Source organism: Urtica dioica, chromosome 3 (genome assembly GCF_054948205.1).
Source record: "Urtica dioica subsp. dioica isolate 48M chromosome 3, U.dioica_male_clone48M_v1_H2, whole genome shotgun sequence".
NCBI classification, from domain to species: domain Eukaryota; kingdom Viridiplantae; phylum Streptophyta; class Magnoliopsida; order Rosales; family Urticaceae; genus Urtica; species Urtica dioica.
Window position 1 is genome coordinate 4,106,599 of NC_142758.1, and position 21,582 is coordinate 4,128,180.

At 37.2% G+C, this 21,582-nt stretch overlaps 3 protein-coding genes and 2 pseudogenes across 5 annotated transcripts; 4 read left to right on the forward strand and 1 right to left on the reverse strand.

The window, feature by feature from the left end:
- The first annotated feature begins 2,024 nt into the window (after positions 1-2,024).
- Positions 2,025-2,794, forward strand: LOC149402146 (uncharacterized; annotated as a pseudogene). Its single transcript, XR_016296218.1, has 2 exons — positions 2,025-2,589; positions 2,697-2,794. The product of XR_016296218.1 is annotated as an uncharacterized LOC149402146 (transcript).
- A 665-nt stretch (positions 2,795-3,459) lies between these two features.
- On the forward strand, positions 3,460-4,685 carry LOC149402147 (uncharacterized). The gene is made up of 2 exons (XM_089608251.1): positions 3,460-3,540; positions 3,861-4,685. The coding sequence occupies exons 1-2, from the start codon at positions 3,460-3,462 to the stop codon at positions 4,683-4,685; spliced, it is 906 nt and encodes a 301-aa protein (XP_089464377.1).
- Positions 4,686-5,314: 629 nt separating this feature from the next.
- LOC149402148 (secreted RxLR effector protein 161 pseudogene) lies at positions 5,315-5,854 on the forward strand (annotated as a pseudogene).
- A 5,998-nt stretch (positions 5,855-11,852) lies between these two features.
- LOC149402149 (binding partner of ACD11 1-like) lies at positions 11,853-15,762 on the forward strand. Its single transcript, XM_089609127.1, has 6 exons — positions 11,853-12,189; positions 12,658-12,720; positions 12,982-13,085; positions 13,170-13,245; positions 13,978-14,061; positions 14,869-15,762. The coding sequence occupies exons 1-6, from the start codon at positions 12,184-12,186 to the stop codon at positions 15,391-15,393; spliced, it is 858 nt and encodes a 285-aa protein (XP_089465253.1). The 5' UTR covers positions 11,853-12,183; the 3' UTR covers positions 15,394-15,762.
- Positions 15,763-16,121: 359 nt separating this feature from the next.
- LOC149402150 (cyclin-SDS-like) lies at positions 16,122-19,977 on the reverse strand. Of its 2 annotated transcripts, XM_089609125.1 has the most exons (7): positions 18,697-19,977; positions 18,426-18,593; positions 17,504-17,670; positions 17,116-17,244; positions 16,826-17,000; positions 16,590-16,634; positions 16,122-16,498 (listed from the first exon to the last, which is right to left on the reverse strand). In XM_089609125.1, exons 1-7 carry the CDS (start codon positions 19,744-19,746, stop codon positions 16,475-16,477), a joined length of 1,758 nt encoding a protein of 585 aa, XP_089465251.1. In that variant the 5' UTR covers positions 19,747-19,977; the 3' UTR covers positions 16,122-16,474. The 2 variants fall into 2 exon arrangements, with proteins under 2 accessions (XP_089465251.1, XP_089465250.1); XM_089609124.1 differs by having other exon boundaries at positions 16,122-16,634.
- Positions 19,978-21,582: the final 1,605 nt, after the last annotated feature.

Here is a 21,582-nt window from a genome sequence, read left to right on the forward strand (position 1 = left end):
AGCCGGGCCAGGCCGGGCTCGGGCTCGGGCTTCGGGCTTCGGGCTTTGGGAATTATCTCGGTCTCGGGCTTTCTTTTTATTGCAAAGTTCACTTCCAAAATGTTTTAATTCCATAAATAACTCTTTGGTTACGTTGGGAATTAAACCTTGGGTTAATGCCACCTTTACTCGTGCCTTTACTCGTGGGGATTAATGCCATGAAGGCTGAACGTTGAACGGTTGAGCTGGTGCGTTAATGGCCGGTGGTAACAGCTTCATCATGAACGTTAAATGCCTTTGAGGCTGGACGGTTTTTGATGTTTCAAAACCGGACCCTTTGCTGAGCATTGGCCTATATAAGGAGGCTTCAGCTCTCATTCAGAACACAGCAGAAATCCAATACTCTCCCACTGTTCCTGAGCTTCCATCTTCCCCAGAAAATTTCCTTTTGTCTTGGTGATAGTTTCTGGCACAGGTCCTTGTTCACTGAGAGTCAAGCCTATTGGTGCTAAGCTTGCCTCTGTAGTCGTTGTATCATGTGAGGCTTTCGCTCACGTTTTCCAGCATCCGTGGGAGGGCGATAAAAAGCTTCAAGGAAACCGTCCAACGGGCCTTGACTGTTTCTTTCCGTCTTCTCCGATTTGTTTTCCGGTTCTAAGGTTTAGCCGGGTTTTATTTGTATTTTGTTTAATTTCATTCCATGCAAATTGTCTTGTATTTCCGTCAACATTAATATAATATTGGTAACAAGAGCATCTATATATTCACTATAGCCTGTTTTGGTTGCCTGTTTTTTTTTTTTTTTTTTTTTTTTTTTTTTTTTTTTTTTTTTTTCTGATTTCCTTTATCTGGAAAATATGGTGTTGTTCATACGGTTGAATATCATATGTTTTTAAATGGAGGAGATGACATAAAACGACATTCCTTTTGGGTCGTTGTCATATTATATTGTGTAAGCGTGTGTTAACTCTTATTGGGCTTTTATGCATTTGTTTTTTAAAACCCACTGCATTCAGCCTATTACTTTTTTGGGACATATGGAATCGTGCATGTGCAATACATGCTATTACACTTAATTGCATTCAGCCTATTACACGTGTCATTTTTTTTTGGTTATAACGTGTAATCGTGCGCATGTGCAATGTTTCTACATGCTATTACACTGATTCCCTTTGTATGTATCTATTTATTTTTATTTATTAAGAATCAGCTTTATTGTCATTATATATAGAAAATAAAATAATTTGATGCACAAAATTAATTTTATTTGCATTATTTAGAATCTTTATGCAAATATTTAGTTTTAAATTTATATTGTGTTAGAATAATTAAAGAGTTATATGACGGTTTATTATTATTATTATATGCATATAACTTTTAGCAATGATTAGCACAATATTATTTATTTTAGTCTTTATTTTATTGTTTGTGATTTATATGGTCTTAATTAATTAAAGAATAGCCACAACATCTTTAATTAATTTAGATTGTATATTTAGAATTAATGTCACATAAAACAATAATTGTGGTTAATCATATTATATATTATGAAATCTACCCACAAGAATTTTATAATATTTGTATGATTAATTATGATAAAATATCAAATTATATTTCCTAATTAACCCAGAGGTATTAGGAAAAGAAACATAGTTTGACAGTTTCATCATAATTGTGTGAATCTAACTGAATTAGAACTTTAGCCCACAAGCAAGTTTTATGTCTCTAGATTCATTGAGTAAAACATGTTTTGCATTGATAAATCATGATATAGTTATTTTCTTCAAAACATATTTTAACAAGCATGTTTAATTTCTGTAAATTGAAGCTAGTCAAACTGTAGGTTACTCTGATGTTAAGTGCGATGTTCCCGAACTCAAAGGGGACAATTTTAAGGTCTGGAATGAGAGAGTTCTCCTTCCACTAGGATGGATGGATATTGACTATGCCATAAGGAAGCCTGAACCTCCCTCAATTACTGATGAGAGTACCCCAGATCAAATTAATCTTATGAAAAGTGGGAGCGATCTAGTCGCCTCTGCGTTATGTTCATAAAGACCAAAATATCTGCTGGGATTAGGGGTTCAATTGAGCAATATGACAACGTTCGTCTCTTAATGAAAGCAATAGACGATCAATTTGTCACTTCAGATAAGGCTTTGGCAAGTACTCTTATCATGCAGTTCTCATCCATGAAGCTCACTGGAGTAGGAGGTATGCGTGATTATATCATGCGCATGAGGGATATTGCGGCCCAATTAAAGACGTTGGAAGTTGAAATGTCTGAAACCTTTCTGGTTCACTTCATTCAGTGCACTCTGCCCCAACAATATGGCCCATTTAAGATTTCTTATAACACGCATAAAGATAAATAGTCAATTAATGAACTTATGACCATGTGTGTTCAAGAAGAACATAGGCTGGCTATGGAAGAGGGTGAAAAAGTGAATCTGACTTTCTCTGAAAGGAAGAAGAAAGATCGTGCCAAAGACAAAGGCAAGATCCCTGTCAAACCGGACATAAAGAAAGAGTCAAAGTGTTTCTTTTGCAAGAAGAAAGGACACATGAAGAAAGAATGCTCTAAGTTCAAAAATTGGCTTGACAAGAAAGGTATTCAACTATCGTTTGTATGTTATGAATCAAATCTAACTGATGTTGGTCATAATACTTGGTGGATTGACGCTGGTTCTTCAATCCATGTTTCAAATACCTTGCAGGGTATGCAAAACCTACAGAAGCCAGTGGGAAGTGAGCACTACATCCTTTCAGGAGGCAGGATGAGCTCGCATGTGGAGGCTGTCGGTTCTTGCGATTTGGTGTTAAGTAGTGGTTTTATTTTGCGTTTAGAAAAGACCGTTTATGTTCCTAGTTTTTCAAGGAATTTAATTTCAGTTTCAAGACTTGTGCCTCTTGGTTTTGACTTTAACTTTTCGGATAATGGTTTTACATTATTAAATAAATCCGAAATTGTTGGTTATGGTACACTGTCTGGTGGTCTTTATTCAATTACACTGCAAAATGATGTTGCTAATAGCTCTTTGAACGTTACTACTGGGTTGAAGCGTTGTATTATGAATGAAAATTCTTCTCAACTGTGGCACCGGAGATTGGGACATATCTCCATTTTGAGAATTAAAAGGTTAGTGAATGGGGGAGTACTTAGTGCTCTTGATTTTACCGACTTTGAGACATGTGTGGATTGCATTAAGGGAAAGCAAACCAACAAGTCTAAAAAGGGTGCAAAGAGAAGTACTGAATTGTTAGAAATCATACATACAGACATTTGTTGTCCTGACATGGATGCAAGTAGTCCAAAATACTTTATCACTTTCATAGATGATTTCTCACGATATATGTATCTCTATTTACTTCGTTCTAAGGATGAAGCTTTAGACGCCTTTAAAGTTTTCAAGGCTGAAGTAGAGAAACAATGTGGTAAAAAAATTAAGATTGTGAGATCAAATAGAGGTGGTGAGTATTATGGTAGATACACTGAGAATGGACAAGTACATGGGCCATTTGCGAAGTTTCTTCAAGAACATGGGATTGTTGCTCAATACAGTATGCCTGGTACTCCGGATCAGAATGGTGTTTCAGAAAGAAGAAACCGAACTTTAATGGACATGGTGAGAAGTATGATGAGTAAAACAAAACTTCCTCAATTCTTGTGGACTGAAGCACTAAAGACGGCTGTGTATATATTAAACCGAGTTCCAACCAAGGCTGTTTTAAAAACGCCATTTGAGTTATTCAAAGGTTGGAAACCCAGTCTACGACATATACACGTTTAGGGATGCCCGTCTGAAGTAAGAATTTATAATCCACAAGAAAAGAAAATAGACCCTAGGACTATAAGTGGGTATTTCATTGGATATGCCTAGAAGTCTAAAGGTTATAGATTCTACTGTCCATCTCACAATACTAGGATTGTGGAATCAAGAAACGCAAAATTTCTCGAGAATGACTTGATTAGTGGGAGTGACCAATTGCATGACTCTGTGTCTGCATTAGATCACAATGAAGCTGAACCTTCTAGTTCAAGTGATAGATTGATTATCGTACACACTACTCAAGCTCAATCGTGTGTAAGACAACCAGCTATTGAAATTCCACAAGTTAGAAATGCAGATCCTTTAGATCAAGTTGCTGATCAAGATCATGTTGAACAACCAATTGAACAACAAGATCCTCAAGAGAATAATGAAGCAATATTAAGAAGATCTACTAGATTTAGAAGATCAGCAATTCCTAGTGATTATGAAGTGTATCTGCAAGAGATGGACTGCAACATTGGAGCCGAGAATGATCCTGAAACATTTTCACAAGCTGTAAGTTCTAAAGAATCTAACTTATGGCATAAAGCTATGATTGAGGAAATGAACTCTATGGAAATTAATCAAGTCTGGGATCTCGTCAAGTTGCCTGATGGTTTAAAAGCCGTTGGATGCAAATGGGTCTTTAAAACAAAGAAAGACTCACAAGGCAACATCGAGAGACATAAGGCAAGACTTGTAGCCAAAGGATTCACTCAAAGAGAAGGAATCGATTACACGGATACATTTTCTCCTGTTTCAAAGAAAGATTCCCTTCGCACAATCATGGCATTAGTAGCCCATTTTGATTTTGAGTTACATCAAATGGATGTGAAAACAGACTTCCTTAACGGAGATCTAGAGGAAGAGGTTTACATGAAACAACCTGAATGATTCTCTTCTAGTGATGGTGAGAATTTAGTCTGCAAGTTAAATAAATCCATTTACGGTTTGAAACAAGCCTCCCGCCAATGGTATTTAAAGTTTCATGATGTCATCACTTCATTCGGCTTTGAAGAGAACGTCATGGAACAATGTATATACCAAAAGGTTAGTGGGAGTAAGATATGTTTTCTTGTTTTATATGTGGATGATATTCTGCTAGCGACTAATGATAATGGAATGCTGTATGAGGTGAAACAATTTGTTTCAAAGAACTTTGATATGAAAGATATGGGTGATGCATCTTATGTTATTGGCATTAAGATCCATAGGGAAAGATCACGAGGCATTTTGGGTTTGTCTCAAGAGACCTATATCAATAAAGTTTTGAGAGATTTCGGATGAAAGATTGTACACCAAGTGTAGCACCCATTGTGAAGGGTGATAAATTCAGGTTGGACCAATGTCCGAAAAATGACCTTGAGAGGGAACAAATGAAGAATATCCCATACGCTTCTGCTGTAGGAAGCCTTATGTATGCTCAGGTTTGTACCAGACCTGACATTGCATATGTTGTTGGAGTATTGGGTAGATATCAGAGTAACCCAGGTCTTAACCATTGGAAAGCTGCAAAGAAGGTTATGAGATACCTTCAAGGAACAAAAGACTACATGCTTATTTTCAGACGAAGCAATGAATTGGAGGTGGTTCGCTACTCTGACGCTGACTACGCTGGCTGCATGGATTCGAGAAAATCCACTTCAGGATACGTTTTTATGCTAGCCGGCGGAGCTGTGTCTTGGAGAAGCAAAAAGCAGACATTGACTGCTACTTCCACTATGGAGGCTGAGTTCGTATCTTGTTTTGAAGCTACATCACACGGTGTTTGGTTGAAGAGTTTCATATCTAGGCTTAAAGTTGTCGACTCTATTTCTAGGCCACTAAAGTTGTACTGTGACAATTCAGCTGCTGTTTTTATGGCTAAGAACGACAAAAGTGGAAGTCGAAGCAAACACATCGACATTAACTATCTAGCCATTAGAGAACGTGTTAAAGATGATAAAGTGGTCATCCAACACATTAGCACTGATTTGATGATTGCCGATCCTTTAACTAAAGGCATGCCACCAAAGAAATTTAAGGATCATGTTGAAAGCATGGGACTTGGTTCCATGATATAATTTTTTATTTTGTACGATACTTTTATTTCTAATAAACTCTTATTCAGTTTGATATTTCTCATATAGTTGTGCACATTCATTTAATTTAATGAGAAATATCATTTGCATGGACCTAGAGTAAACATATGGTTTATTCACTAAAGAATAAATGACTATTAAGTTGAGAGATTCGATATATCGTAATACATAGAAGAAAATACTCGCTCATAGAGGACCTTTCGCCATGATTCATATATTTTGTTTTCTTGATTCGAGTGGATATTAAATGTATGGACCAAGTGGGAGAATGTTGATTTCTTTCCGTTTTGACCTCTGATTTTCGAGCAATAAGTGCTCCGATTTGCATAAGTCAAACCTTGATTCTTGATTAAGTAAATCACGGGAAATCAATCTATATATGGTCCATATATTGTTGATTAATATCCACGAATATTTGAGTGAATCAACAATCAATTCACGTCCATCTACATCCACGATTCAAGGGATTTTGTGATGGAAAAAATTCCTTTAAATTGAACATCTTCAGTATTTTGGGTCACTAAGCCTTCTCCTCTATTTAGAAACACATCACCATCGAGTTTGAGAGAGCCAAGGCATAGAAAACCGAAATACTTGTTCTAAACACGCTCCCTGAAACTTGAGTGTGGTTTTCCCTTTTTGCAATGGCTGGAGGTAACATTTATCTTTCGCTTCTGTTTTTGTGGTTTAAATAACTAGGTTAAATGTTTAAATCACATTTGAGTTTCTAACACGAATATCTATAGAAAAGTCCAACCCCTGTCTCACACTTTGACACATATATTTCTACCAACGTTCACCTCAATAATTTGGATTCATACTTTTATATTCGCACTTATTACATAATAAATATTGGCTAATATTTAATACTTTTGGCTACAATATTCAAATCTGCTCTGAATAGGTCTTCAACGAGAGGTGCGCTTCCCGTCGAGCTGATACAAGCCTTAACTTATCCTTGTCGAGCTATTAGTACATGAGCTCCAATGACCAGTTATTCTTCGCAATTGAGCCTAATCCTTCGGGCCTTCCTTGTGGACAAAGTCCAGCACCAACAACAGTTAGGAGGAGCTTAAGGACTCTAAGTCGAATCATGCAATTGGTGCGAATGTCTCCTCAAAGTTAATGCCCTACATTTGAGTGTCCATATGCCACCAGCCAAGCTTTGTTTGTGATAATTTCCCTGTTTTTTGTCTGATTTGTTATGAAAGACTCAACTTGTGCCGATAGAATTTATTATGGCTGGTTGTCCCACAAGTCTCCAAACTTTGTTTCTTTTGAGTTGTTGTAGTTCTTCTTGAATGATCGGTTATTCTTTCAGGTTCCTTTACGTACAACCAGTGGAAAAATCACGAGTAACTAATGTGACTAATGAATTTGCTAGGGGCTGTAAAACTTGCACACAAATCACCAAGAGTGTTGATGACTGCGTGTTCTTTAGGAATCTTGGACGCACGTGCATGAAACGATGGAGTGCACTATAAGGGAATGAAATCAACATGTTTTTATAAGGTATTCTTTATTTTCCCTTTAAGTTTCTTTGTTTGTGCGAACAAGTTGTTCAACTATTGTGTTTGCCACCATTCTTCTTCCTATGAATATTTACTAAATTCATTAGAATAATAAATTATAAAATTGATAGATTGTTCATAGATATCTTTATATTAAATTTGACTAATACACTTTCTAAGATTTAAAGTTAAAACCATTTAACTCTTAAAGTCACTATGCATGAATACACTCAACCTTATCTAAATCCTGAAATAAAGACGTACTCACTTATGGCTAGTCATCTTCATTTGATAAGTCAATGATCAAGATTTTTCTATAAGAAATTATGATTAAGCCGTTGGTGAAATGACTAAGCCATGTTTTGGTTATGACTTCTTATTGATATGGAATTTATGAACAAGATTATTGAAATGCACTGTATATCATCTCATGCTTTGTTCTTTTATAGTGTTAATAAATTAACTAGGCCTAGTATTTAATTGAGGATACTCATTGAATTAAGCATTGAGATTTGGTGCTCGATTTTATGCCCACAAGTAGATGTAAGATGATTAATTTACTTTAAGAGTTATAAGCCCTTGTTCAAGGCTACTTAAAGTCATCTCTTAGTAAATTGATGAACTAAAACATTCATTCTTGCTTATAAAGTGTGTTATAACTTTTTCTTTGCCTTGAAATAATTAACAACGCAAGAAGAGTAAAATTATGATTTACATAACAAATTCTTCTAATAGTTATTTAAAATGAATATTCACAATCTTAGGATCAAAAGGGCATTTGATGTTAGTATTGAATAATAGGATAATTTATGATATATGGTTATATGACATAGAGAGTTGGAGGCTATATAGTTTATCCTAAATATCTTATAGAGATATTAAATAAGACCACTGCTATAAAAATGGGGTTTGGGGTAAAGGAAAAGTCGTCCAACCATCACAATTCCACTCTTGGAATTCGTGCCTTTCATTCTCCCTGGTGCGGATGTTTTTCCTCTCCTCCCGGAGTTGAGAAATTCGTTCATACCAATTCCCAAAAAAAGGAAGAATTATTCCAACACTTTTTTGTAGTAGTTAGTGAGAAAAGAGTTGGTCTACGTCTTGGTCTCTATCCATCTGGAGATTACATCTTGGACGAATCTGATATCAATCAACGAACGAGAAATCAAGGAATCCGAGAGTTTAGAGATCCAAAGAGCAAGAAGTCGCAGAAGAATCCGAGAGCTTGGAGATCTAAGATATAAGGAGCAAGGAGCAGCCGAGATTTGAAGATCACTCGAAGCCTGATGCAAGAAGCAAGGAGATCCAAAAACTAGGAGCGTGGAGGATCTGTAGCCGAGTCGAAAGGTATGTAATCTGAAATCTTGTTACGGTATTGTGTTGATTGTGTTTGCCCATGTATTATATCAGTTGTTGTTAAATGATTCTGAGTATCCGGGTAATTATTGTTTACGTTAAGATTAACGATTGTCCGCATTTTTTTCTATTCCGCATTTGTAAACATATTGTAGGGTTAAGAGATTGGTTACCCAATAAGAAATATTGTAACGATCGTTCGTGCTGAATACATGAGAACCGTAACTAGCCCTTAGTGGAAGTATTTTACCCAACAAGTGGTATTTGAGCGATCGTTCGTGGCCGATACCATACTTTATTTCCCAAAAATTGGTATCGAAGCGATTGTTCGTGTTTGATACCAACTTGCTACTTCCCAACAGTGTGTAGGTAAGATCGACTCCGGGTTCAATTGAGACGTATGGACATGGGAAGGTCTATCACAATATCAGACTCCCCCTGAGTTGAAGACCTTGGATAAAAAGGTTGAGACTCGACAAATGTGACGTCCGTGGAGTTGAATGTTTTCCTACTTGTTGGAGAGTAGCACTTATAGCCCTTTTAGGTTGGAAAATATCTCATAAATATGCAACGAATAGAAGTAGGGTCAAGCTTACTCCGGTGATGAATATGGACATATGCAACACAACAGAAAAAAAATTCAGATCTAGGGTAGTGACAAGACATGTATCGGGGTAGGCAGTAACGAGGGCTTGACATGGAGTGGCGAACCAAAGCGTTCGAGATGGCATCGGGTTGATAAGGTAAGTAACTAGTTAAAACTGCCTCTCCCTAGAATTGTTTCAGAACATATGATTGGAAGAGAAGAGATCTCGCCACCTCAGGGAGTTGTCGATTTTTTCGCTTGGTAAATCTGTTTTTTTTTAGTGTCGACACATATATGTTGGTGGATGATGCCTTTAGAGTGGAAGAAGGAACCAATGCTGGTGTTGAAGTAGTCTCGAGTAATGTCAGTTTTAAGGATTTGGATATATATTTGTGGCAAATTGTGTTTGGATCATGGAGTAGAATTGGATAAAGAAATTGTTGGTTTCAGATTTATCTTTCATTAGAAACACCCAAGATAATTTCGTTTGGTCATCTACAAATAATAGGAACCAACGAGTGCCAAAGATGGTTGTGGTACTACACAGCCCCCAAATATCACTATTAATTATTGAAAATGGGCGAGATTGTCCGTAAGGTAATGGATGATAGACAGTACGCGTGTGTTTGGATAACTCACATACATCACAATGAAATGAATCGATGTCTTTATTTGAAAATAGAGAAGGAAATAGCCTTTTTAGGTATGAAAAATTAGGGTGACCCAACCTAAAGTGCCTTAACATAAAATCGTTATTTGTGACTGAATGTAAACTAGACGCAAGACGGGTAACAAACAGACTCGATGAAAGTGGTGCGGAAAGCTGATCTGGTTGAAGAAGATATAATCCTGTGACACATTTAGCACTGCCAATTATCGGTCCCGTAACCAAGTCTTGAAAAACATAAGAGAAAGAGTCGAACTTAGCATGACAATTAAAATCTCGACATAATTTGTTGACGGAAAGAAGATTGCAATTTAATGACGACACAAGTAATGTTGATTGTAAAATTAGGGCAACAGAGACATGAACAGTTCCCACGGCCACAATTGTTGAGCAAGGTTCATCTGCAATACAAATAGTGTGATCTGTAGTGCATGGATGATGGTCGTTGAACCATTGAATATTCCCGATCATATGAACTGATGCATCAGAATCAATTATCCAATATGAAGTCGATTGGCGCTGCGTGTGAAGAGAAAATGATAGACTACCTCGATGTACGACTGACCCGAAGCCAATCAAAGAGGCTGGTGGAGGCTTTAATCGAGTCGGTCATCGTTAGAGTTGTGGGTTGGTTGGACAATTAGAGATGAGGTGACTTTCGACGACGTCAGAGTGGCCATAAACGAGCCAACTGGACCATTATGACCTAGGATCGTGGAGGCTCTGATACCATGTAAAATTTATGAGACTAAACCTTTTTTCCTATATTAATCATAATGACAATACTCTAGTTAAATAGGGTTTACATACGTGACTTGCTTCCTAAAAGATGGGAAGTTCAAAACAGATTAATAAAATAAGTAGCTTTGGCATTTTTTAGTCCAAAGGACACACTTATAGCAATATATCCATCGGTCTGTTATGAATGTCGTTTTCTCTTGAATATCTAAGTGCATCAAGATTTGATTGTGACCCGAAAATGCGTCCACGAAAGACAACATTTTATGGCCAGTTATAACGTCACAAAGTGGTCAATGTGGGGTAACGAAAAGCTGTCTTTTGGAAAAGCCTTGTTAAGGTCCATGAAGTCGATACACACGCGCCGCTTCCCATTTTTCTTTTTACAACGATCGTATTGGCTAACCAATCTGGGTATTGTCAAGTTTCATGCCCGTATTGGCTTGCTGGGGTCCGAGTTTTCTTCTTTTGTTGCTTTACGGGCTTGAAAATTCGGTCACCGTTGAATTGATGAGACACAACGTCGATACTAATTCTTGGTAGGTCATTGGTGGTCCATGAAATTGTTTTCTTGTTTCTCTTCAAGAATTGTATCAATTCCCTTCTTATACTCCCTCTTTCAACTCGGCTCTAATCCCAACACAATGTTTAGGATTTGAGAAATCAAGTTGAACTTGAGTAGTCATTTCGTGGCGCGAGGCGTCTTGCTTTTCAAAGCATTACTCCTTAACCTCCGATCTAGGGCAGGGTTTGCGTCAATGGCCATTAATTTCTATGTGATCTATTTCCTTTAAGTAGCTATCTAGTCATATGAAACGTAAAATTTTTTGAAATAATCAACGTTTGGTTAATTTTTTGTAAATAGCCATGTAAATCTATTTACGCTATCAAAATAATAATAAAAAAAAAACGCAGAGTAAATTTCTAGTAAATACGGCTATTTACGAAATATTTACAATTTTTTTTGGTTATTTACGAAAAATTTACAAAACGACGGCTAAAACGCAAATGTTTATGTTTATGTGGATTATATCGCTAAATTTTAGTAAAAAAAAATCTATGTAAATTTAGTACCTACTTAATTAATTTTTTCAACATAAAATAGAAATAGAGGTTCGTACTTAAAGCTTTAGCCGAAAAACGCGTCTTGGAGGAAACATTTACATACCCTTCGATTCAATGCAAGCTTAACTGCCAAATTTCCCGCTAGGAAACAGAGAGGAAAGCCAATAATATAATGATTATAAAAAATGAAAATAAAATTCGAATGGAACAGCGATAGCTAAAAACGACCCATTTTTTTTTTTTTTTGGGCGTGAATATTGTCTCCCCTTCTTGCACACACAGAAAAATCCATAGATCTGCTCTTCTCCGAAAATACCCAATTGTCTTGTCTGTCTGTGCCGTCAAATTCGGGAATTGCCGTTTACTTTTGTCGATAGTTTGCATCGGAATGTCAGTAAGTTTTCTTGTCCTTGTCATTGCTGTTTCGCTAGTATTTAGTTCAAGATCTCTCTACGATGCACCGTAGAAATAATTTCATTCTCCATCTTTCAATAATGAAAATGTGGGTTTAAAATGTAGGGAAGCAAAAAATATTTAGAGGATTGACCTGACGTCCTGACCCATTGTGGTTTATGCGATAAAATGAGCGTTCTTTTTGTTTAATTTTGCTTTGTTATATGAATATAAATGCGTGTATTCGTTTCATGCTTTTCCTTGAACCAATATAATTCATCGAGCATGCTTTGCTACAATTTCAAACTGAAAACCTTGTTTTAGATGGTTGATTTGTTGATCTTTTTGCAGTCTTGCTTTATTGTCAAGTTTTTTGAGTTGTCATCGTAATGGCTATATTTCATCAGCTCAATGATTATTATTTACGTCTTTCCAAGAAATTAACTTTATTGGGTTTTTTCGTGTGTAGGGTCTGGCGGACCACCCAGATCAAGGGATTGCCACCCCAAACTGGACCATAAATGTTTCGAATGTGAGGATAAATCTTTTTTCTTCGATTAAAAAAAGAATTTTTATCCTTGTATCTGATAGCAATGATATAAGGTGTTTCTGTGTCGAGAACTAGCTGTTAATTACCCCTCTTTGAACCAGAAGTGAATGAAATCTATTAGATTTTGTATACCTAGTAGGGACTTAATTGTGTTCAATGAAGCCGTGTTAAGCGGTACTTTTAGCCCCTTTGTATTTCAATGCCCTAAAATAAATAGTACAATAATGATTTTCGTGTATGCAGATAAAGACCGTTAGGGTGAACAACGTTTCCTTAACTGTGTCCAAGCGGGATATCGAAGAATTCTTTTCGTTCTCTGGTGATATTCAATATGTTGAAATGCGAAGGTAAGTAATGTCAACTGTGTGGGAAATATATATTAATTAAAAAGAAAAACAAAACATATAAAGAAATGGCGTTCTACTTTTTAGTGAATCTGAGACTACGCAGCTTGCTTATGTTACCTTCAAGGATACCCAAGGAGCAGACACGGCAATTCTTTTGTCGGTAAGATTGTTTGAAAGTTATAATTCTATAAAGAAACCACATTTGAGATCCGTATCACAAGGCATCAGGTTTTTATCACATATTATAGAAGCCTTTCGAAATGAAAATCGCAGGTTGACTTGACAAAAAATTGCTAGGTGATGTTTAGGATTTAAAGCGCTTCTTGTATGTCATTCATATTCCTAGTCACGCATAGGAAGTTCTATGTTGGTGCTTAAATTGCTATATTCCGTTTTCCAACTGTGTGTCTTGAAATGAATTCCAATGGGCTGGTATAGAGGTAGACCCGGTTACAAGTTTGATTCCCCAGCTAACCAAAATCTGGGGCCCACTAGTGGGCTGATACGCCCCGTGATATTCTTATTAATCGGAATAAGAACAAAAGGAAATACAAAAGATGATATCGGACATTCGAGAGGTCCGTGCTCTCAAATTCAGAATTTCTTTCTTACAAAAAGCCTTCAGATTGTTTTTTCGTACCCGTTTCTATCCTAATCCCTCTTATTTATAGGCTAAATATGATTTCTACTATTTAAATTTAAGACCCCTAGCTATCTTACCTTACTACTATATCTCAGAAATCCAGGTTTTAACATTGGCCTAACAGTGCCCCAAGGACGACGTCGGTTTCGGTTGAAGCCTGAATACCCATGATCATTCAAAAAGAAAGAAATAAAATGCCTTTGAAGTGTAAGGTTTCATGAATCTTCTGACTAGATATATTTGATTCAGGGGGCTGTGATAGGGAATCTTTCTGTGAGCATCACACCCATTGATGATTACGTGCTTCCACCTGAAGCGCTCGCGTCAAGCTCCGTAAGTTCTTATAGCTCCTATGCAATGAGTTTCACCATTTCGATTAACTTTCTCAATGTCAAGTCTTTGCATAATTTGTTTTTATGACCTTGTTGGTATTGTAAAGTTGCCTACTAGACTGACATATCTTCTCTCTCTGGAATAGCTACAACTATTCTGTGAGATCTTTGTAGCATTATTTGTGTTTCTGACAAATATTTAAGATGTTTTTACCATAACGAGTCAAGGGTTAGCACATTGTCCATTCATTGACATTCCGAGACTCAAACAGATTTTAGGCAAAGATTCGATCTACACTGTTTGAGAACATTATGATCACCTTGGACCTTAACACAATCAATGAAAAAGTAAATTTACCCCAAATTTTTGCACCAAGAGAGATTATGGGAAACATGAGTATTTGTAAAGTAACCATGTAGTAGTACATTCCAGCAAAAGTTATGTTCGAGTATTATTCGCAGAAGTAGTTATTATTGTGCGGCTCTCTTTGTGAGAGTTGAAAAAGAGGAGCTTTGGGATGATTTCAAGATATTAACAACATGACCCCTATAAGAAAGAGAAAAAAAGATAGAATTAACTACAGCCATAACACGAAATAGGTAATAAACCTAACATTATTCCAGAGAAGAATACAAGAACTCTAACCGAAGGATAGTCCGATAATAACAAGAGTTTATGGTTGTGGGAGTGATGGGATATCTCGTAATGGGATCTTAGCTTGGGCTTAGTAAAAACAGGTGGTGAAAAAAGGACCGAGCAGGTTTACCTTGTGTTGTCGATTAGTAAATGACTTTCGAGTTGTGCCAGGTGAGTGATTCCGTCCCGGGGGGGAGTAGCTCGGCCATGAAGGCGGCGGAGGAGGTGGTGAGCAGCGTGCTGGCGAAGGGTTTCATAGTGGGGAAAGAAGCGATCAACAAGGCCAAGATGTTGGACGAACGGCACGGCCTCGTGGCGAATGCCTCGGCCACGGTCGCCTCGATCGACCAAAGGATGGGGCTGACGGAGAAGCTGGGCGCCGTGAACGAGCGGTACCAGGTGACCGAGAAGACGAGGTCGGCCCTCGCCGACGCGGGCTCCGCCATCATGGGCAACGCGTACGTGCAGAGCGGGGCCTCGTGGCTCTCCACCACGCTCGGCGCCTTTTCGAGGGACGTGAGCTCGATGACCAGGGAGAAGCTCGAACGAGCCGACGAGGAGAAGAAGGAGGTTGTTTACAGAGAGAGGACCGGGATTATCGCTGACTTTGCTCACATTCATCTCGATCGTCACGAAGTCGGACCTCCGGTTGTTCCAGTCAGTTCCGCAGATCATAGCTGCCCCACCATTGTCTGATCATTTCCCTCGCTACATACTGATTCATCTTACCTTTTTTTTTTCCCTTCTTTTGTAACAAGTTTATATTATATATACCATAGGTGAGATGAGAAAAGGGTTCAATATATAATGATTGTGTATGAAAGGGTGGGTGTGAACAAAAATTATTTGTGATGATGTCAAATGATTTTGTCTCTATGTCTTTGAAAACCAAAATGGTGAAGTTATTATACACACTTTTACCTCATATTGTGATTTGGAATGTTGGTCTCTCTTTGTGTACGTAGCCGTGGCACGAGTTCTGTCTCTCTGTAGTCGTTGTCTTTATGCTTATTTGACTCAAATTACTGAACTGTTGTACTGAAGCAGAATGAGATTTTGCGAGAATTCAGGAAGATAAGAGTAACGTTGGCTAATTAAATAACACAGGCGATCATCTCATTTCATTAGTCTTAGGGATTAATATCTTACGCGTTTTTTGCTTTGTTTTGTTGCTATAACCAAATTGTTAGTTTCGGTTGTACTTGCAACTTATCAAATGCTATTACAACATAGGATCGCATACTGGGTAACGCTCACTTTTGCTAGTGAGACAAACTCTCAAGTATATTTGAGATTGATATTTGCAGGGTGGGTTAAGAGATTTTAACAAAGCTAAAGGAAAATAACACGATCTTTTAATTCGTTGACACGTGTTCTAGTGGAATTCATCATTTGAGAGCACCAATTAGAGCTTATAAGAGGACTAAGATCGTTTCCAAATAACTACAAAAGAATAATAAGGAACAACGGTTCCTGCTTTCCTCGCATAAGAAATTATGGCACCGACTTTTATAAGCTAAAGTCAATCTTTAGGAATTGGAAAACTGAAGATTGATAAGATATGAGTTACGCAATCTATCTCAAAGCTGTAAAGAATAAGAATCAACATTGTATTGTACCTATCGGGTTGAAAGGTTAATTTGATTACCTATCGACCGTATGTTAAAATGGGTCAATGAACGAAACTGGAGCTGATGCTTCGATTCCTTTCCCTCCAAGCTTGTTAAACATCTATCACAAGTACCCCCAACAACCACTCTAGGCGCTGTTCAAATTTTTATTTCAACGTATCATCAGTCACCTTAAAAACCAGACTCATAAATCTGTTATGGTGGATATCAAATCAGTAAACGGTCGTAAAAGTGGAAATAGCTGTTATCAACTATTTCTACCTCTATGCATTCAGGTAGATCTTCATCCTTAGTTCTCATATGCGTCTGCAAAAATATAATTGCTTCGTTCAAAATCAGGATGATCGTAACTCGATCAGGATGACTTATACACACATCTAAATATGACTAGATCAAAAGAGAGAAATGGTGATGATGTGAATTCAGAACTGTTCTTATGGTAATGATATTCTAATTACGCTGAGACCTATAATCAGTTCATATACTAGTAAGCTTACGTGCATGACATTATCAACCGATAGATCTTGGTGTTCCAAAGAAGCAAGGATAACCACCGCAGCTGCGATGGTTGATGGGTAGTACATCTGCATTTGGTTCGATAGTAGCAAAACTGCCATGCACTTTGCTCTCTTAGCCACATTTTCCTCGGCTTTAGCAGCTTTTAGGTAGAACCTGTTGTAATTTTCAATTAGCCTCTGATATACACTTCCCAAAAGAGGAGCTCGTATGATCGGCATTTCGAAAAGGAAAGAAACGGGATGGATTAAAAAAAATTGTAGTGGTGTACCACAAGAAATTGAATACTGTTGGAAGGAAACATTGGAAATTGAGAACCTCCTGAATTAACCATTCCATGGCAACCACTTCGCATCTGCTGTATACTGTGTTTTCAACAGAGATCGTTTTTGTCCGTACACTAGCCAATCAACAAGCCATACAGTTACTAACTAAATAAAAATATTCGAAGCAAAGTGTACTAAATATCATTACTTCTTTTTCCCAGAAAATAGATCAACCAGCAAACTGATTGTAAGATTATTCTAGTAATTTATACAAAGAAAAAAAAAACGTGTTATTTTTAATCAATAAATATTGTACATACTGTTTGCTTTCTTTCCTTTTTGATCACCTAGACCAACTAAAATCATTGAAAAAATATGCACAATGAAATATACCTGTTATAACTCTGATTTTCTTCAATCCTGGTGGCCAAGGAAAGACATGCTATACCGACTATTTGAAGTGCCCTTTTGGTTTTGAAAAATCCTTTGCTTAAAAATCGATCAAGGAGGCTAACTCCCAAGAATACTGTCTCATGACGAAGATCCCTGTCTTTGCAGTTCTGGTATTTCAACAGCAATGCAAGTTACTTAAGATGCTAACAGGAGCTAATTCCATTATGAAAGCACTACGTTCACTACGGCAATTCTATAGTCACTTGAGCCACAAACCAGAACAGACTAGTACGCATAAATTAAATCTTGAGCATATAATCATAAAAAGACCTCTAATGGAGAAACCAAACGTCAATAATTGTGGTACTATAAAACTTGGCAGTTAGTTTTAATCTTTTGTGAGTTGTAAATTAAGAAGTCTGATTCGTTTTTTTTTTTTTTGCTTTTTTGTTGTGTATATATAGTCTCCACGAGTATAAGCATGAAATATTTTTCTCTTGGGTGCTCTTTAAGTTAAGCTAATGCCCAATGCCTTCTTTTAAACTTAACCTTCAAATATTTTTTTTTTCATTTCATAATTATTTTTTATAGTATTTTCTCACGAGAATAAATATATAGCAACATGCCGCGTTCAGTTTCAAAGTGTGAAACTCAATGACTACGTGGCATTATATCATTGGACCTTACTTCTAGAGGTGAACATCAGTGTATAGATTTTCCCTTCTAGCGGAATTTACTCCCCACTCAATACCCAGCTAAACGTGCTCACAGACGGTAAAAAGATAAGAATCACAAAAATCGTCAAAACAAAATACCATCAATCAAGCTATTTTTCTCAAGGCAAATAAAATTGAAATCTGGATTCCAAACATTAAATATAAAATTATTAAGAAAATCCGAACATTTTCGGAATTGATTTTACCTGAACCATCCAATGGATCATATCCGATCGCTGCTGGAAGATGAGACCGCCGTACTCCGTCGGGGAAGAGTAATCATCGATATAGTCATGCGGAACTACGACTCTCTTTTCTCTGTGCCTTAACATCTGATAAGTCTCTTCGTCGATCTCATCTTCGAATTTCAAATACTATGAAAAAAAAAAAAAAAAATTTAAAGCAGTTTATCACCTCGGTACGAATATTGAACATCTAAAAAAACATTGAAACAAAAAAGTTTCGACGAAAACATACTTCGGGCTGATCTTTGTCCGCTTCCTTTACTTGTGAAACAACTTGAACGTCCTGACGAGAAGTTGATCTGGAAAACTCGTCTCTGTACTGTAGGAGCAAAGAGAAAGTCGGCGAACAAGCTGAATCATCTTCAGATCGCTCGGAGAATTCACTTCCGGAATCCAGGAACAGAGAAGGCGAGTAATCAGAGAAATCAAGGTCCGGATTATTTAGGTAAATATCCGATTGGAGCTCTGAGTAGACGGTGTCCGGAGAATCACACGAGAAATTCTCAGTACAAACGAGATATTCGGAATCTATTCCGAAGCTGATATCCGGTCTCTGTTCTATCGTAGATTTGGAATTCGAAAAAGTAGCCGAACTCTCGTTCAAGTAGTTTCGCGAGAAGTCGCAAAAATCAAATTGTTCATCTCCAGTCGTGTTCTTCGTCTTCTCTTGCGATTTCTCTTCGAAGTGCGATTCAGCACCCGAATCGCACGAAACGACCTCGCTTAACTCATTGATATCAAACAACACTTTGCTATTTTCAGCACCGGAAACGAACGAAAGCACAGATATCGAGTCTCCTTTAGAAACTTCCGCTTCTTTTTCGATTTCCTTCGCATCTTCACTTCTCTTTTCTGTCTTGCTCTTAACCTTCAAGCGTTTCTTCTCTCTGAAACCTGCACTATCGGTGACGCCGTAACTGCTAGATTCCACGCACGACGACTCAGAAACTTCCGGATCGTCCTTTCCTCCATAACTTGGCATCGCTGAATCCCCAAGAATTTGACTCTCTCCTAACTTCCTCTTCCTCATATTCGCCTTGCTCGGCCTCTTCTCGGATCGGATCAAAACTCGGCTTGATTCGCTCGAAGCTTCATCAACGAAGTAAGTAGAAGAGCTCGAATCTACAGAATGCACGGAGAGAGCAGAGTTATTCCGGCGAAGCTTCACGATCGGAGGTATCAGAGTTCGTCTCCGGCGAGGAAGTTCCGAGCGACGCTTCTTCTTCACGACGGAGGGCTTTGATCTAAGCTTTTCCATATCAGCGCTCGATCTCGTCTTCATTTCCACGAACCAGAACTTTCGACTGATTGATTTTCTAATTACTGTTTGGAGTGGCTGGGAGATTCAGAGTAGTTGGTTTGCTTGGGTTTAGTTTTTCAGACAGATGTCACAGATCTGTACTGAGAAATGAAGCAGCGAGTGAGTGAGTGAGATTGCGTGCGTTTGTAAAAACGGTTATGGAAGTTTAGTGGGACCCACCACCTAAGGTTTTGTTGCTTGCCCAAGTCCTTCGCGAATGATGGGAATTGGACAGTTGTATTTCTTGTATGGGCTTTCTTCGGCCAGTTTTCCAACGGATTTTCTTGGGAAGAAATTAGAAAGATACAGCCGGAAATTAAGGAACAAATGGACACAAATTTTCTCCTACAAATTAAAGTTTTATTTTCGAGGCTCACCAATTACGAGAAAATAAAAAATAATGTGTTTGTGTCGTTTATATTTTAGAGTGCGGATCTTAGAGAATCGTCGTATAAATACAGTAATATAACTCGAAAAGTAAAGGAAAACTAGATTGCACACGAAACAAAAGAGAATTTATTAATGATGCGATCCCAATTACAAAGAGCCGAACTCAACAATTTCAACAATGGATGATGAGCTTGAAAAATATAACTGAGAAGAGAAAATACAATAACAATAGGGAAAATAATGTGCAATTTTTCACATAAGAAATGAATTTATAGATAGACGAAGTGCTCAATCTCTGGGGACACGCGTTGGTGACTTTGTCCTTTATCGCCAATCACGTTACGTTGTTTGGTTGAACAGTTAGGTGGAAATCGTCACTTCGGGTCTCATGGTGGAATAACGCATCTCATGCCGACTTCGACATCGTGATTACTTCTTGAGGAAGGTGGGCCGAACTTATAACATGGAATATGAGTCAGGTCTGGATAGTTCATTGATCACACACAACAATAGATGACAATCGAAAACAGTTTCTTCGTTTAGCCATAATTCATGTCGTTCGGGCCTTCCTATGTTACCGGGCTTTATGGCCCAGTAATATTTTATTCGGGAGGCTGAACAATAAACCCACAACTATTTTAAGGGACCACTATTTTAAGGGGGCAGTTAGACCGGTAATCCAATAGTTCACCTTTTTTTAAAAAAAAAAATAGCCTAAGTTTCATTTTATTAAATAAATAGTCCACCCGGCTTGCAGTTAACTAAATAGTAAATTTAATTTATTCTTTAATTAATTAAATTTTTACTGGCCTGGTAGACTAATTTTTTTTAATAAAATGATACTTTGGCTAGAATATAATAATGAGTTAAGAAAAGTGAGCTATTAGATTACTGGTCTAATTGTTCCATTTCCATGAGTGGTAGACATAGATCAATAATCCCAAAAAACCGTTTCCATTTGTAAACATTTATTTTGCTTAAGGTTTACAATTTTTTTTTCTTTTTTACTTTTTTTCATTGTTTACCGTATGATTTAGTTTTTTTAATATTTATTATAATTTAAAATAAAATCATCGACACTGTAAATATCTAAAAGTAAATAACTAATGAAACTGTTTTAAAAAATTATAAATATAAAGGAAATGAGCTAAATAAAAATGTATATGGTAAGGAAAGAGGAAATGGACATATCTTTGAGTCATCCAATCTCACTTTTTTATCCACAAAAAAGAGAATGTCAGAGTTCGGGAGAGATAAACTGAGGTACTACATCATTTTTCACGAAGAAAAATTACATCCCGATAGAAGACGACAAAACAATCCTATACGTAATTCTCAAGTTCACAAGAGAAGTTCTTTGATCAAACCTCGAGTCAACTTTGACTCATGGCTTCAACTCATTTTGGCCATAAAACTAACATTTCCTTA